The following is a 17,885-nucleotide window of genomic DNA, read 5'->3' as shown; positions in this document are numbered from 1 at the left end:
TCTGTGGGGAGTCTGACCTAGCTTGGTTATTACCCACCTCGTGCTCAAAAAGGGCTGCCTTTCTCCCTATCCTAGTAGGCATCAGCCTAACCGTCTCTGTTGCAGCCTCAGCCACAGCGGGAGGGGCACTAGGACACAATATTCTAACCTCTCAAAACTTTAAAACTCAACTACAGGTAGCTCTAAAATCAACAGCCAAATCTCTCTCCTCTCTACAACGCCAACTCACTTCGCTAGCTCAGATAACTCTTCAAAATCGATGGGCCTTAAACTTGCTGACAGCCAAAAAAGGAGGGACGTGCATATTCCTCCCAAAAAAAATGTTGCGGACGGGCCACGGTGGCTCAGCAGGTAAGAATGCTTGCCTGCCAAGCCCGAGGACCCGGGTTCGATTCCCGGTGACTGCCCATGTAAAAAAAAAAAAAAAAAAAAAAAAATGTTGCTATTACATCAATAAATTGGGTCTGGTAAAGCAAACCATTCAAACCCTAAACAAACTAAAGAAAAATTTCTATAGCAGGAAACAGGAAACCTCCTCTGCCCTAAGCTGGTTCTCCTCCCCACTAGCAGCATGGCTTCTCCCACTGCTAAGGTCCGGTTATCTTAATTTGTCTTTTTTTTTTTCTCCTATCTCCTTACCTTCTTAACTTCTTCCAAGGTCATATAAAAGAACTATCCCAAGTAGCGGTCAACCAAATGCTTCTGCATCAACATCACCACCTGCCAACCTCACCAAACTCCTGCAGCCAGCCTCTCTCTCTCCCGACCCTACCAAGTTCAACCCATAGCCCCACGCCGTCCCACCACAGCAGGAAGTAACTAGAAAGATCTCGACGCCCAACTGTCACAAAAAAGGCTGGTAATGGGCGGGCCACGGTGGCTCAGCAGGCAGGAATGCTTGCCTGCGATGCCAGAGGACCCAGGTTTGATTCCCGGTGCCTGCCCATGTTAAAAAAAAAAGAAAAGGCTGGAATGTTAGGTCGGGGGGAATAAGGGAGGACTCTATGGCTGGAATCATGACGTCACTCCGGAACGGGAGGTGAACCATTACAGTCCAGGTCTTTGTGCAGCAAACATCTATTCACTCACTGTTCAACACGTCTAACCACCCACTGCTCAACCCACTAGCATAATAATCCTGTGTTTAATGTGCCGCCCCTTTCATGTCATCACCTAACCCCTGCCCTCAAAAACTGCACTCGCCAAAGCGCGCGCACAGACTCACCTCACTCCATCTTGGGCTCGGTGAGCTCTGCCCAGGAGCGCAGCCAATAAAGCACGCTCACTTAAAATCATTTTGTCTACTTTCCTTTCTCTCAAATACCTCATATCTTAAAACCTTTCATGAACTTCCTTGACAATTTTTTTAATGGAGCAAAATGGTCTATAGCACAATTCTGAGATCTGGTCCATTAGGCACAATATTACCAAGCAAACTACTAAGGAGACAAAATAACAAAAAACAATTCAGCTTTAGTCTCACTCATATTTTCCTTTGTCGTATGCTTGGTCTAAAGATAGTATTTCACCCAGAACAATGTAGTACATGAGAAATTTGCCACATCCAGCTTGAGAGTACATATATTCTTCAATTCCTACACAACCCTGTGTTTATTTCTTGGCACAGCTCTCAGTTGAATGGAAGCTCTTTGCTGAATCTGTAAAGCAGTCACACTAATGTCTGTTATGGCAGCGCTGTGTAATCCAGCCTAGATCTGAACACAACAACTCACAGCTGCTCAATCCTGACAGAGGCATGACTGAAATGTGAGGCAGTCAATCTGATTTGAAAGTAATAACAACATAGCCTGATCCTGGCCCCCTCTTTAGCATTATGGTCTTTAAAGTGCTCTCTATGGAAAGGGCAACTGAGACCTATGAAAATAATATTGACCTTAATACGTCCCATCATGTCTGGCGGGGCGGGGAGGGTGAGTCTTGTTGTTGGGGACCGAGAAGCTCTCCTCTGGATGAATTTCAGCAGGACTTCACAAGAACTGGAGCCAAATTCCCTGTCCAAAACCTTAAGAAGAGATCTATATGTCTACCTGTGGGAGCTTGCAGGAACCCTTGTACCTGTCAAAGACTGGGCTACTTTTGTTGGAAGGGAGGACCATCATGCTGCTAAAATAAGGGTCTCTGTAGTCAGATACTTGGCCTAGATCCTATTCTTGGCTTCTGCATAACATAAGTATTATTAGCCCACATTCTTGAGCTGTTTTTTTTTAATAAAGTCATACCCAAATATTTAATCTTCATATTTTGCTCTTGACATTGTTGAAGTCTGTGTATTTGAAAAGCTACTCAGCCTTTGGAGAAAGAGGAACATCAACTATTCCTTTACAAGGCAATTTAAGGGAATACTATTTAACCATGAGAAGGAATTGAGTTCTGAGATAAGCTGCAATGTGAAATAAGGCACATAAGGACAAATGTCATATGATGTCACTTATAAGAGAAGCTTAGAAATAGCAAATCTGCAGAAACAAAATGTAGATTGGAGGTTACCGGGGGGATGGGACAAGGGAGAAAGGGAAGTCTATGTTTGGTGGATATGGAATGCATGTCAATAAAATTTTTAAAAAGGATAATTTAAGCAAGATGTGTCTTTCACCTGTTGGGGCAAAGTGTAAGAAGAAGGTAGCTATTGCCAAGAATTCAGAAGCAAGAACTAGACTTACCATCGCCACGATCACGCGGAACGATCACCTTGGTGGCGGGAAAGTTGCCTCCCCTTGGCCGGCTCAGGGAAATGCTGAAGGACTCCTCCCCTCAGGAATGGGGGGAGTCAATGTCAGGACCTGGCAGGCCTTCTCAGCCTCACCCTTCTTGAAGTGGAGGATGCCGGTGTGCTCTTCTGGACGTGAGATGGAGTCAGGGAAGGACAACGCTGGGGAAGGGGTCGTGCCTGCGGCAGAACCTACATCAGTGTGAGAAGGAAGAGTAAATGAAGAAAGAAAGGGAATTCCAAACGGGAAACCTTTTCTTTGCTGGCTTCTCGAACAGTTTTTAGGTAAGAGGTATCTGAATTATAAGACACACTTATCTCTACCTTTTAGTCACAAATATTCCTATTGTAATTCGTTTGAAGACTTTCAGAACAGAATCTCACATTTTGCCATGATCCAGATTTAATAGTCCTAAACAAGGTTTCAGAGAGTAAGGGCCAAATGAACCAGAGGATCATAACATACTAGGGCTAGTTTAGCACATTTCTTTTTTTAGGTTAGAGATGGAAAAATTGAAGTGCAGAGAAATTAGAACTGGAGACTCTCAACCATGATAATGGCATAGATTTTTCCTTTGCCCCAGCCCTGCTCGGAGTGGCTGGGCTACGTGCAGCATCTACATAATCTGACTATAGTTGCTTGCACTACTTCATAATCTAATCAAAAATAGAAAGTTACTTATCCTTCTTGGAGTGCAGGATTGGAGGATTTCAGTGTAAAATGAGTGGATTTAAAAATTTATTAAAATGATTTACAAACATGAAGATTTGCCCATTTAAAATGCACCGTTCGTTGAGTTTTGATGAGTACATACAGTCATGTAACCACTACCATAATCAAAATGTAGAACAATTTCATCCCTCACGAAAGTTAACTTGACCTCCCTTAAGATTCATTCTCTTCCCCCCGCCCCCGGTAGTGACTCCTTTTTGTCATATGGATTTGCATTTTTGAGAATTTCATATACATGGAATCATGCTCCATGTTGTCTTTTGCATCTGGTTTCTTTCCTTCAGCATAGTGCTGTTGAGATTCATCCGTGCTGCTGTACGCACCCAAATTTTATTCTGTTAATTTCTTAGTAGGGTTCCATTGTAGGAATACAGCACAGTTTGTTTCTCAGTTAACGAGGTGATGAACATTTGGGCTGCTTTCAGTTTTAGCTATTCTGAATAATACCTCCAAGCACATTCTGGTACAAGTCTTTGAGTGGGCATAGAATTTTATTTCTCTTGAATAAATAATGCTTATGCTTAAGAGAGGGACTTCTGGGTGCAGTGAAATTTTGCAGTACTAAAAACATAACAACTCCAGGTTTAAACTAAAAGGAGGAAAAGTAGTCCCCAAAATTTAAATTACTGTTCCTTAGCAGATTTAGACAGACCAAAGACTGTATGAAATAACTCAGTATACTAACTGAGCTATTTTTGAAAAGTATAAGTATTTCTCACCATAACTCTCCTTGATAGGAAGCAATAGAATATGACAATGAACTTTTGTACTAGAAAACATAGCAAGAGTCTTTCTTGCTTATTGTTATGATATATGTATTTACACATGAGAGGCCCCATATCTTTCATCTTCTTGTTAATATAAATAAACAAAAAAATACAAGTTGATACTTGTGATGCTGTGTTGCATGTATTCATACAATTTGTGAAATAAATCAAAGTGGTCTTCAAATTGACTCCAGAGGCTTTGATCAGAAGGACACAGGCTTGCAAAGCTCTTTGGGATATTTTGATAGAGCAATTTCTAGAATTTTAGGAAGTAACACATTGACTGTGTTTCATTATTCTGGGAGCCTAAAAAAATGTTAGAGTTGGAGAGAATGATGAGAATAAAATGTGTCTACTAGGGCAGGAGAAGAAACAGCTAGAAACAGACAGGTACAAGGGAGCATATCTCATGATGGGGAAACTAGCCGAGTTCCAGCGCCAGCCTGCTCTTTGAAACTGTATTTCTCTTTCAACAAAGTTTTCTCTCCAGGAAACCTATGCATGAAAGAATTCTTTGAGTTCAAATCAACAATTTGATTTTGAGGCTGGCTCTTGGGGTGTCAGAAACATGCTTTACCTTAAGTGTCAAAGACAAGCGCTCCCCAACCACATGGAAAAGTAAGTTTCTAGCGATATAGAAATGCCCACAGGAGATGAGACATTCTCAGTCTCTCAGGGGGACTTTCCATGCCCCAGGACACAATAAAAAAGAAGGGAAATAGGTCAAAGCTTTTACAACGTCCGATTAAACAAAAAACAACCTTTGAAATGCTGTTGTTTTTTTTTTTTAAGAAACCGAGTAAAAGAAAACTCTTTAAGAGCCAGAAGTTTTTAAAAGGACTATGCATTGGAGAACATACTTTTTAATTTGCCCTTGGTCATCAAGTGTTAGGGATTGATGCTTGCCCCCCACAAGAGGCATATTCAGGTCCAAGCCTCTGCTCCCGTGGGTGCGAGCCCACCTGTAAGAGGACCTCGGAAGGTGTTGTTGGTTGAGGTGTGCCCAAAGTGAATGAGGATGGACCTTAATCCAATGTGCTCTAATTCTTTTAGCTGATTGATCCACTGGTTGAAATACGCATGCTATTTGAGTAGGTAGATATTGAGGGTAAATGAAAAAACACAATTTAATTGAAAGCAATTTGGCTGTAGAATTACTAAAACAGAAAGCAAAACAATGCATTTCAGAAAGATTTTTCACCAAAAGAGTTTTTTTTTTTTTTGGACGGGAAAAGAGATTGTCTAATTAAATCTCATTTAAAATTCAGTTTATCTAAATGGCTCATTTCATCTAGCATTCTGGAATATTTACTCGGGGAAAACATCTGCTCAGTTATATTCTATTCAAGAACACAGAATACTGGCATTTATTTTAGTTTAAAAAAATCACTAGTTTATTAGTGACAATTTAAGAATTCTCAGAGTTAGAGAGAAAATTCTGTCCTGGAAACATTAAATATCTGAGATACAAAATAAGATCCCTGAAAATGGTCTTTTTTTCCCCCCTTTATGCAAAAGCAAAACGTTTCCAAGGAGTATGAATGTGTGGTTTCCAATTTGCTTTTACAAAGATGCCTTAGCAATCAGACACCTGCTAGGGCTATTCGGTGGGCTTTTGTGCTCAGGCATCTTTGGTCAGGAACCTGAGCGAAGGCTCTCCTGTAGGTGCCGAGGGAGATTAGGCAGCTGGGTGGACCACCAGTCTTTAGAGAGAATGAGTTTATTTCTACAAAATTAAGATTAGAATCAAAGGACTTATTCCATAGTAACCTAGAGATTCCTCTCTCTGCCTGCCCCCATGGTGGTGTGCAGGTGAACGCTTAACTACCGGCCTGCCTAAAATAACGATGGCAAGAAAACACACAAAAGATCCGATTTGTAACTTCTGCTGATTATTATGTTGTAAACACTCCTCCCCCCAAGGCCAATTTCAAGCTACCAATGTGAAGCCACTGAACCGGAATTGGGAAGAGATGTGCAAAATCAGCTCTCATGAGCTGTTGTTATATACTGGGTCCAGCACACCACTTCAGCAATACACGCGCGTGCGCGCACACACACACACACACACACACACACTTATAATGATGGCATAGATTTTCCCCTGCCTGTGCCCTTACATTACTAGAAACTTGAAAAACAATCTATAAAGTTATTTTTTAAAGTAATTTTTTTGCAGATGAGTATAGCTCAGTCTCTGCTGCTATATACTACACTTGATTTATCCAAGAAATGCTATTTAAAATCAGTGAGAAAGTCCCTTCATGAAACTATACTAAAGAGTAATTGAATCACTACATTATAATAGTGGATACCTGTATGAGGTGGCCAGGGCATTTTCTCAATGAGGAAACGGAGGCAGAGTCAGCCCCAGTGACCTGCCCCACAGTCATGCCTATTCTCCTGATAGTCAGCTTGGGTCTTTTTACTTCCCCACATTGTCTTTGAGCTATTTTATTACTTGTTTATAAATTCTTTTAAATACTTCCTTCAATATATACTTTCCTCGAATAGAGACATATATATTTTGTTTAATATATATTTTGTATAAACTTTAATATATACATTTCCTTTACTATCTACTTTTTTAGTAGGACAGTAAGACAGAAAGTCAGACCTCCTTAAAAGGGCAGCAGTGAACCCCTGGCAGGAGCAGGCAGCCCTCAGCAGCCTGGGACGCAGTTCATTCAAGACCCAGGTGAGCCCCTGTTTGGAGGGACGTGGGCGAGTGAGTGACCGAGAGAAGGGTGGGGATGGCTGGTGCAGCATGAGACTTCTATTCAGACAAGTCTTTGGGGCTTGTTTCCAGCAGCTTGGCAGAACAGGTACTCTGGGGTGCTCACCCACTACAAAACAACTCGAAGAAAGAAAAATTCTGGCTCTTTGGTCTCACAGGACCTAAAGGAAATATTCAAAGCCCCACCCCTCCAAACCCCTCAAACAAAAGCCCATAAGTTATGGGAAGGGAATCATACTTTAAGGTCTTGCCCTCCTGAGGACAGGCATGATTTCACACTGTGGAGGGAGGCAGCACCTTGGGCTCTGGCAAGGTCAGGGTGGTGGATCTGAAACCCTGGGATTGAGTCTAGAGACAGAAGGGGACTCTATTTCTGGGTCCTTTGTGCTCTCTGGATCCTGGAGGAAGCAAAGCAAATCCTCTTTGGAGGAAAGATTCTTTAGTCCAGGCCCCTTATCTTTTACGATTAAGGTTAAATAAATGTGAGAAGATCCTAAAAAAAGATAGCTCACTAAAAAAATGACTTTTATACTAAGAGAAGACTTCTCTTTAAAAGACTTGAAAGCCATGGGGACCCCTCAGAGCCAAACAACAACAACAAAAACAAAAACAAAACAAAACTCAACAACAACACAAAACAAACAAAAAACCAGCACCCGATTTTCTCTTTGAATCCCCTCTTGAGTTTCCTCTTGATAGCTCTTGAAGTTTTTTTTTCTTGGGTATGCTGTATGGCAGGGGTCACATTTCATTCTTTTTCCATATAAGTATCCTGTTATTGTAGCACCATTTGTTGAATTTTTGTTGGTTTGGTATCTTGTTTGCTTGTTTTTTGGGGAAGTGCGTGGGCTGGGAATCAAACCTGGGTCTCCTGCATGGCAGGAGTGAATTCTACCACTGAACTACCTTTGCACTCAGTAGCTCTTGAAATTTGAAATCCCCACCAAGGCTGCCGACCCAGACAGCCAGTCAAGTCCCAATTCATTGTGCTTGACCCCATACAAAATAAAGTCACCTGCTCTAAAATCATCCAATAAGATGGGCAAGCTCCTGTCCAAACAATAGGAGTCAAGAAAACTTCCTTTTTATGCCTATGAAAATCATCTGCCATCCCTAGGAGTTCGAAGCTACTTCCATTTTTGCAAGTAATCTGGCTTCCTTGCTGTAGCAAACCTTTTGGTGTCCTGAATAAAATGCTGTAATCTACAAACAACTACAATTTGACTTTTGATACTTCTTACCAGCAACAATGGAAGTCAAAAGATGGCAGAATAATAACTTCAAATAATTGCCAACCTAGAATTTCAAGAATGGGGCTGAAATAAAGACATGTTCCAGGAAACAAAAAACTGGGAGGATTTACTCCCTGCCAACCTACAGGAAAGGAAATTCTGAAGAATGTACTACAGCAAAAGGAAAAAACTGTTCCAGAAAAACCCTCTGAGATGCAAGGTATAACTTCTAAACCCATCTCTAAACAAATTATTTAAACACACTAAATATTTCTTGCAAAGGAAAGTCTTTTGCCTGAATATGCTTAGAATTCTTTCAGAATAATCTGCTTTTACCCCACAATTAAAATGACCCACAGAGAAAGTCCAATCTGAGAAGTGGGGTTGGGCCCATGGCTTGTGGTTTACCACACATTACCTTTTAAGTGGATAAAGTTAATCCTTTAAAAACCTCAACATATATGACTTGGGACTGACCCAAAAAACCACAGGATGATTCAATGCTGTTTCTGTTTGCTTGATTTCAGATTCTGTGGTTTGCTCTTCATTGAGTATTTCTTCCAGCATGAGCAGCTTCCCTAACAAGAATGACTTAGGAGAAGAAATGATAGAAGACATTGATCTTGAGACTAAAACTAGGCCAAGAACTATCTAATTTGCACGTCTTCACATGAAATATCCTCGAATTTAAACACTGCACTGTAGAACAGTAGTCCCTAAGAGGCAGTAGGCAATGCCTGGCTTTATTTTCAGGTTTCACAGCTGGAGGAGGGAAGGGCTACTGGCATCTGGTGGAGAAGCCAGGCATGGTGTTACCATGCTAGAATACACGGGACACTCCCCCATATTAAAGAACTACCTGGTCTGAAAAATCAGTAGTGCCAAGTTGAGAAACCGCAACAGAGAATGAAGACTGAACTGTCCTCTGACCTCGGGAACAGAGGATTTGGTAGTGTCTGTACATGCCAGTGGTGTATTCTCTGTCCACAAACAGAGTGTCTGGGAGAAAATGATGCGAGGGTCTCCCAGATGGGAGAAACAAGGTGATAAACAGCCCAATATGGAAGATCATTTGTAATTTGAAATTGTCAAGCTGGAAGGAACCATTAAGCATCCCTGGAAAGAGCTACACTGTGTAGAGGCAAGCAGAATTAACCGGCAACCTCAGAGTGTTTGGAAATGAGCTAGCTGGCTAGGGGGTAACTCCTCGAGGGGTGCAGGCTCTTACATAGCTGTACCTCCCCTTTTCCTGCAGGTGGATCCAACTTCCCAGGGGCTAGAGCTTCAAGTCCCTGCATAGTTATCATAAAACTCAGATTGCTTGACACCTGTGCCTTGACTCTTGATTCCCCACATACAAGCCTGTTCTCATGTTTGCAGTTACAAAAAGAAAAAAAAAAATAGAGGCAGCTTAGAGTCAGGGTTTAAGCAGACTGGAGTACTAAGACACAGTGTGTGCAGTAGCACCCTCATTCTTGCAGGCCCCTGTCTGGGGTTATGCGAAAGTGATGATCTGTGACTTTCTTATACTGCTCTATTGTGACATTGTGGTATTTGTCCTCATCTGCTCCTCACATATAATTAAATATCTCAGAGGACAAAAGTCCAATTTGGTTATTCAAACATTTTTGGAAGTCTTTTACAAAGAAGAATTTAACAATAACTTTTTCTCATGAATAACAGACACATCTGTATAAGTAAACAGTTGACTAGAAAGCAGACTCATGCTGTCATGGTCAGGTTCATGTGTCAACTTGGCCAAATGGTGGTACCTGTTTGTCTGGTTGGGTAAGTGCTGGCCTGTCTGTTGCGATGAGGACATTTCACAGAATTAAATCATTATCATGTCGGCTGCATCCACAGCTGATTGCATTTGTAATCAGCCAAAGGGGTGTGTCCTTTGCAATGAGTGATGCTTAATCTAATCACTGGAAGCCTTTTAAGGAGGATTCAGAAGAGACAGGCTCTCTTCCTGTCTCGGCTGGCGAGCCTCTCCTGTGGAGTTCATCCAGACCCTCCATCGGAATCATCGGCTTCACAGCCTGCCCTGTGGATTTTGGACTCTGCATTCCCGCGGTCACGTGAGACACTTTATAAATTTTTTATTCGTAACTGTTCCCTGTTGATACTGTATCTCTGGAGAACCCTAACTAATACATGCCTCATGCTATAATTATAAATAACAAACGTGGCTAGAAGAAGGTAAAGGAGGAAACTAATTTTATGCTGTGCTTTGAGGAGGATCCCAAGAACACATCTTTAAAATTTCAATCTGCCGTACATTGCCTGCCCTTCCTACCTGACCCAAAGATGTCCAGCAGTATCTTTCTCAGTTAGACAATTAGGTGGGGATGTTGTATGCAGAAAACTATTGTTTGGGAGAGGAAGAAGTTAGAGGACTAACTTTTTTACTCACTGACCTATCAGCAAGTCTGAACATAGATTTTTGTCCATTATGTAGTTCCTAGCATAAGGTCAGACTCTGAGCTTGAAGGGTCAGACTTAGGACTGCTAACTTTTGACTGTACAGAAGTAGAGACATCCGAAAGACTGGGACATGGCATCGGGGTGTGAGAACACATGGGCCCATGGTTGGGGATGTTTGTGGTTGTGCAGAGGGAAGGGGAAGTGCAGACTATTTTACAATGTTGCCGAGAGCCAATCCTGATTATTAAAAATAAGAATACCCTTATTTATATTTTCCACCAGTATACACAAGTTACTTTCACATAAAATCTCTCATTTGATCCTAATTAAACTTGGTGAGGTAGTTGTGGTAGTTAGGTTCAGTTGTCAACTTCACCAGGTGATGGTGCCTAGTTCTGTTGCCGTGGGCTTAAATCATTAGCTCGTGGAATTCACCCATGGCTGATCACAGCTGCAGTCGGCTAAAGGGAGTGCCTTCTGCAATGAGTGATGTTTAATTTAATTAGCTGGTGGCTTAAAAGAGAGAGCTCAACGCAGTGCAGCCCAAGCAGTACAACGTACCTCATCTCAGCACTCGCAGCTCAGCTCAGACATTTGGATATGCAGAAAGGAATCGCTTTAGGGAAAGCCGTTGGAACCCAGAAGCCAGGAGAGAAGGCCAGCAGACATCACCATGTACCTTTCCACGTGACAGAGAGCCACAGATGAAAGTTAACTGCCTTTCCTCAGAAGAACTGTAGGTTTTAACTAAATAAATTCCCTTTTATTAAAAGCCGATCCATCTCTGGTGTGTTGCATTCTGGCAGCTTTGGGAGACTAAACAGCTGTCATGACAGATATTTTTATCCCAATTTTGGTTAAAATTTTATCCCTGGTTGAGGGATAAAACTCACTCAAAGGAGTTAAGGCAGCAGCTCAGGGTTGCTAGGGAGGTGAGCAGTGGGGCATGTATGAGGACTAGCCCAGGATTCCCACACCCTCACCCAGAACCATTCCCAACATAAACACACTCCATTACTAATACTCTCCTTTCGCAGTTGAAGTACTCCACAAATCCTCTTGCCTTGATGTGTAGAACAAATGACCATTAGCTCCTGGCTTGCAACTCCAGACTGCCCCATTGGAATCAGAGGCTTCCCAATATTCTCCTCTATTTTTTATCCCGCCTCTGGAAAATAAACTGTTCATTCTAGAAGAGATGGCAGAAGACTTTCCAGCAAGATTTGCATTTGGTCAGTGATATTTAAAGGCGTCATAGGAGAAATGCATAGTCGTTTGATCCCTACGTTTTCCAACATGTTTTACCTACATTTAATAGTGAGAAAGAGAAATATTATTTATTATTAAGCTGGACTGGAGAGGCAGTGGAACTGGCTTAAGAGACTCCTTTGGAAAGTTTTGAGAGGATATACTATATTAAATGGAGAGGAAAAGTTTGCAGCAATTTTGTCATTTTTTTAAAATAAAGATTCAGTTCTTCTAAATATAAGTCACATATTTCTGCCCTGGCTTTGTTTATTTTTCTATACCCTTACCACTCCCTTTAATTGGTCACTAGCATTTCTGCTTTATCTTTACTGTTTATCTTTTTATTCTTTTAACAATTAGGTAGTCTGATTCATTAATGCAGAAAAATCTTTCTCTGGCCTATTCAACCAACGTTCTATTCAACATTTATTGAGTAGATGCTATTTGTAAGACATTGTACTGACAATTTAACATGCAGAGAAAAGTAAGCACTGGCTCTATTGTCAATTTTTTACAATGACATTTCTGCTGAAATGTATTGAATTGCATGTATCATTATCAAAATATTCACAGAAATACAAATATTGGTTATCTCTTGGTGATGGAATTATGTATACGCTATGTTGCTGGGTTTTTCAATGATGATATTAAGCATGCATCATGTAATTAGAATATATATGTTTGTTCAAAGAAATAAAATTTAAAAGTAGATTGTTCCTACTCAAAGAGACAAGTGGAGAACTTAAGTAACTATCTGGTTCAAACCACACTCAATTGTTTCAGTTCTTTTTCCCCATATCACATATACCAATAAATTCTTTCTCTTGGTGATGCATGAAAGAAGGAAGAATATTGTGGGTGACCATCTCTTCTTCTGGAAACTGAAAATAGTGTTAAGTGATAACTCAGAATCCAATGTTGTCATTTCTAGTTATTATATATTGAAATTTCTTCTTCCTCATTTTCATGCCTAAATTATTGTCTTCAGAAACTGAAATCAACCTCAAGGAAAACATGGAATTCTAGTTACAGGGGAAAAAGACCAGTGATAATTTTCTTTCCTACTGTTTACTCACTCTGGTAGCCTACTATCTTGGCATCTCTCAATCTAAAATATTGGCATCATGCAAGAAGCTAAAAGTGAATTTAAGTTATCAGTGTCATGTGAAAAACCTGATTGAATAAGAATGAGCTATTCCATCGCATCCTCTCTGTTTCTCAGTATGGAAAACCTGCTCCTGTCCACTCCAGTAATCAAAATCCCATTTACTCCTCAAGACCCAGGTCAAAGCCTGTCTCCTGCATGAAGTCTTGATTGCTTACCTTACCCTCCTTCACCTCCCAATTCTTACTATTCTTGCTACATGTCTTCACATTTGGCTTTCCTCATTGTGTCATGTTACTACATCTTATTATCAGTTTTTAAACTGACCTGATACCGTGTTCATTAGGTGGTGGGGGAAGGACTTGCTACTTCTTTTGTGTTTGAAATTTTTTTGTGTGTGTTTCAAGAAAACTAGAACTCTGGAAGATTTTAAAGGGCTTCCCTTGGGAATGACAAATAAAAAAATCCGTGGGAAAATTGGGTTAAAAAAAAACAAACATAGCTAGGTTTCTCAGAATCTTTAATTCACTGATATGAATTATGATGCTTCAAAAGAGGAATGAAGGTAGGATTCATAGGTGGTTCAGTGGGAGAATGCTTACCTTCTACACAGGAGACCCAGGTTCAATTCCTGGTCCATGCACCAAAAGGGACCAATAGAGAAGAATGAAAGAAAATTTGAGAGAAAAGCAAAGGGATGAATGATGAAACTAGTTATTTTTGGAGAATTTGGCATCTTTGGGTTTCAGAGCTTCTTTGGCATTGGAACAATCTGGAGGTCTTAAGTTTCTGAAAAGCAAATTTAGTAAGTAAAATTTTATAGAGCACTAGATATTTTTAAGGTTTCTAGGAACACTGTTGGTTGGGGTTTGCTGTATTGTGGCAGTTTGCAATATCTGGCTGAAGCTTGCATTAAAGTATCTCCAGAATAGTCTCTCAATTCTATTTGAAATCTCTTAGCCATTGAAACCCTACTTCTTTCCCCACTTTAGTTCAGTTTATCCATGACGTCAGGGTCAGTCTCATTCTCGGAGCTTATGTTTCTCAGTGCTTAGGCCAGTTGTGTCCAGTGATGTCAGGGCCCGTTATGCTTTTGCTGCCAGTGCCAGGCTTATATCCTTGGAAATTATGTCCCATGTTGGGGGTAAGTTCAGAGTTTGGTTTATAGAGAGACCACATTTAAGCAACAGCAGAGATTTTCTGGAGATGGTTCTTAGGCACTAATTTTTAGTAGGTTCAGTTTATTATTGAAGAAATAAGTTTTATAAGGGCAAGCTTCAAAATTGAGGTTTTGGCTTATTAAATTGGGAGCCTTTGAATAAAACATTAAGATTTTGTTCTTTATATTCCAGGTTTTATATGAAATAAAGTTGAATTAGAGCAAAGCAATGCAACTGACAATTGGCTGTTTCTATGATCCGTAGCCTTTTTAGAATGATTAAAACCATGACTAACACCACCATATTTTTGTTTAACATTGTACGGATTAGTGTCAGAATATAACATTGACAGTGAGAATATTGTCAATTTTTAAAAGGAATTTATATAATTTTCAAATATATGAATATTTTATTTATTTGAATTTAAGTAGCAACAAGATAGAAAATCCCTTTTTTAGAAGACTAGTTTTCTGATTAGTTTTGCATGAATACTCAGCTTAATACAAAAGTTTTCCTCTTTTTGAAAGATATGATAAACAGACATTAAATTTTGGTTACCACTGATTATGACAGACAAAATTCACTTCATAAACTTCTTCTTTATAATTCTTTATATTCACTTAGAACTTATAGTTAGCAATGACTATAACAAACAAAACTCACCTCCTCCAACTCAGTACTGCTTTCTTTATCCATCTAGGGCCCCTAGTCTACCATGACTATAACAAACAAAATACATTCCTTTAAACTCTCTATTACTTTTTGTATCCATTCTGTCTATAATTTTTATTTATTTAGATTACACATAATTAGAAGTAAATTTGATAATAAATTCACAAAGCTTTTGATCCTGCCTATTTTCTTTTAATAATATTCATGAAAGGGAGAAGAGATAGAGAAATTATCAAATAATGGAGGAAGGGAAGAAATTTATGCTTGGGTTTTAGAACACAGCTAGGCTTTTATATATTTTATATTCAGAACATATAAATGATTACTTTATGATATGTTTAAAATCTTTCAGTCCAATTTAGCATTACTTTCAGAAGTTAGGAAAGCCCCAAGGGGGTGGGATAGGTCCTTGTGATCAAGTGTGGGGAGGGGAAAAAAGAGGAGAGGAAGCAAGGGGGGAGCAGAGGGCTGAGGGGGAGGATTACAGGGAGGGGGTGATTGTCCAGGTCGAAGGAGTCAGTGAGGGGAGAAGAGGGAGGAGCAAAGTGGGAAGTTTCAGTTTTTCATCGAGGAGGAGAACTTGGTAGGTAGTTAGTGAAGAATGGAGTGAAGGTTTAGCATGGAGCGTTCAAAAGGCTTGAACATAGGGTACCTAGTCCCACTTTACAGGTCATTGCAGGAAGTTATTAAGGTCAACAAGAATTTTAAAATTAAATATACCAGTTTTTGGCTGACAATTTTGGTTGTCCAGAGGGTACTGGGGCCAAGCCACCATGGAGTAAAAGAGGAGTTTCTTAGATGATGTTGCCCTGCAGGTTTACTATTTGAGGTGGCACAGTAGGCAGCTCATGGGGGTGTCTTTAGGTAGAATAGATTGTGACAACCCCATTATAAGGAAGGAGAGGGTGAAGAAATAGGAAAGAATGAGAATACTCAGTGGAATACTCTGGGGCCTCAGTTCAGGGGCATATGCCAGATCTCTGAGGGGCAGAGGTGGGCATCTCCCACATCTGTACAACAGAGTGGGGGGAGAGAGAGAGAGAGAGAGAAAGGCACTGAGGGGCTTGAACATCCCCAGTGCCAATCAGGACTGAGAGGAGAGCAGTAGCTCATGGGAGATTCCAACTAAGTGCTTAGATTTATGAGCAAGAAAGTGTGGGGCCCCTGGGGACCAAAACGGAACCTCCTCTGTGTAGCCCTGAGTCAAAACCATGTGTACCCTGCAGAAATATCCCACCAAAAGTAGTCCCATAATCCCCAGAAATTCCTCAGCCTTACCTTAAATAGAAGAGGACCAGTGTTGGGTGTAGGGAGCAGTGAAGTGAAAAAGGGCAGGGGGTGGCTGAGCTGGGGCCGAATGAGTTGTAGACATTTGAATGCCATGGATGTGAGCTGGCATCACATTGAGATGGTCTGAGTCTGTAGACTTAAGACATTAAGTGCATGGAAACCTGAACGACTGTGCTGGTTCAGGGAACGGAGTGACTTGGGAGGCTGTTCCAGTAGTTCTAAGGGGCTGGAAACTCAAACCTCAGTCTAATCTCCATTCCTGGGTTTTGGCCCCATTATGCTAGGCACAGAGTCATTAAGAAATCCACACAGGACAGTGAGTTAAATTTTAACAGGTTTATTGAAGGAAGAGAAAGCAGGGAGAAAGCAGAGAAACAGCAGGCATGCAGGAGCCAGTGAAACCTGCCAGTGAAAAGAAAGAAAAATGACTCTGGTTTTATTTTGTTCTGAGAGCTGTGTTTTAAAGGGAAAGTAATGCTTAGAGAAGAGGGTGCTTGCTAAATGGTGTGTCATCCCTTGATTGGATGGGGGCTTGTCGGTTTGGTATATGTTGGTGTTTCTGCTTCTTTCTTCACTGTGCCTGTTCTGATCTGTTTGCTCCTTATTGATGGAGCCATGCTATGAGTCCTTATTTTTACCTTGAATGTTTTGCAAGGGGAGTCATGAGTTGCGGCAAAGGGAGGAGGGGGGAAAATGGTCATGAGTTTCAGATGTTGCAGCAAGTTGGAGGAGTGGAGGGTCACAAGTTTTCATCCCTTGTGGCCTGTCAATTGGCAATTTTCCAGACAATTAGGATAGGGTAAGTAGAAATGGAGAGGTGGAAATAGATTTGAGCTCAGTTAGGAAACTGGGCTTAGTCACTTGTTACAAAGAAACTGAACAACAAAAAGAAAACAGCAACAGTAACATAAAGTTTAATGCTCATTATGAGGTATAAAGGTGAAAAGACTGAATCAAGACTGAATATATAGATCCTCCTTCTCCCCCCAAATTATGCAAGCAGCATTCTAGTTTTATTTGGTTTTCCTTTCAACTTTCCAATCATTGTGAGTTGAATTGTGTCCCCCAAAATGACATGTTGAAATTCTAACATTGGGTTTCTGTGAATGTGACTTAGTTTTGATACAGTCTTTGCAGATGTCATTACTTAAAGTGAGGCCATACTGGATTCGGATTGGCCCCAGTCCAATGACTGATGTCCTAATAAGAAAACCAGACAGAGATACACAAACACACACTGAAAAGATAACTTTGTGAAGACAGAGGCAGAACCTGAAGTGAAAATGCCACAAGCCAAAGACTCCAAGGATTGCCAGAAAGTCTAATTTATAAAGTTTAGAGTCTTGAGTTGTTGAAATGTGTGAAATCAAATAGGGTGAACTGACAGCAGTTATGGTGAAAAATTTTGCATAAAATGAGAGTAATAACCCATTAAATCAATTCCTTGCCTTATCTTGGAGAATCTGGCATCTTGCAAATGGCACCCAAGGCTGTAAAGCATGAACATAATTTCCAAGGTAGAATAGCTAGTGTTAACTTTTCAAAATTGTTGAACAAAGTCTACATTAATAGTCATACAATATTTTGGAAGAGTCTTCTGTGACCACATGTTGGAAGTGGAGAAGATAAGAGTGATTGGTGTCCTCACCCACAGCTTCTTTAGTGCTGGGTAGTACTGCTTTTTGAATCCAGCTGGCAAGTGGCTATTTATTTACTATTTGTCGAGCATTAGCTTTGTGCTGGGTGCTAAGGAAGTAATTTGAAATGAGGCATAGGCACCATTACT

At 40.6% G+C, this 17,885-nt stretch overlaps 1 protein-coding gene across 1 annotated transcript in view; it reads right to left on the bottom strand.

Moving 5' to 3' along the window:
* Nucleotides 1–225: 225 nt before the first annotated feature.
* The window catches only part of FREM3 (FRAS1 related extracellular matrix 3), a 63,882-nt gene continuing 46,222 nt past the window's right edge, over nt 226–17,885 (bottom strand). Inside the window, 4 exon segments of the mRNA XM_077139549.1 lie at nt 226–275; nt 2,682–2,771; nt 2,774–2,920; nt 11,688–11,804. Coding sequence (XP_076995664.1) covers nt 226–275; nt 2,682–2,771; nt 2,774–2,920; nt 11,688–11,804 — 404 coding nt within the window.

This window comes from Tamandua tetradactyla, chromosome 22, assembly GCF_023851605.1.
Source record: "Tamandua tetradactyla isolate mTamTet1 chromosome 22, mTamTet1.pri, whole genome shotgun sequence".
NCBI lineage: Eukaryota > Metazoa > Chordata > Mammalia > Pilosa > Myrmecophagidae > Tamandua > Tamandua tetradactyla.
This window is presented reverse-complemented; position numbering and strand designations above follow the sequence as displayed.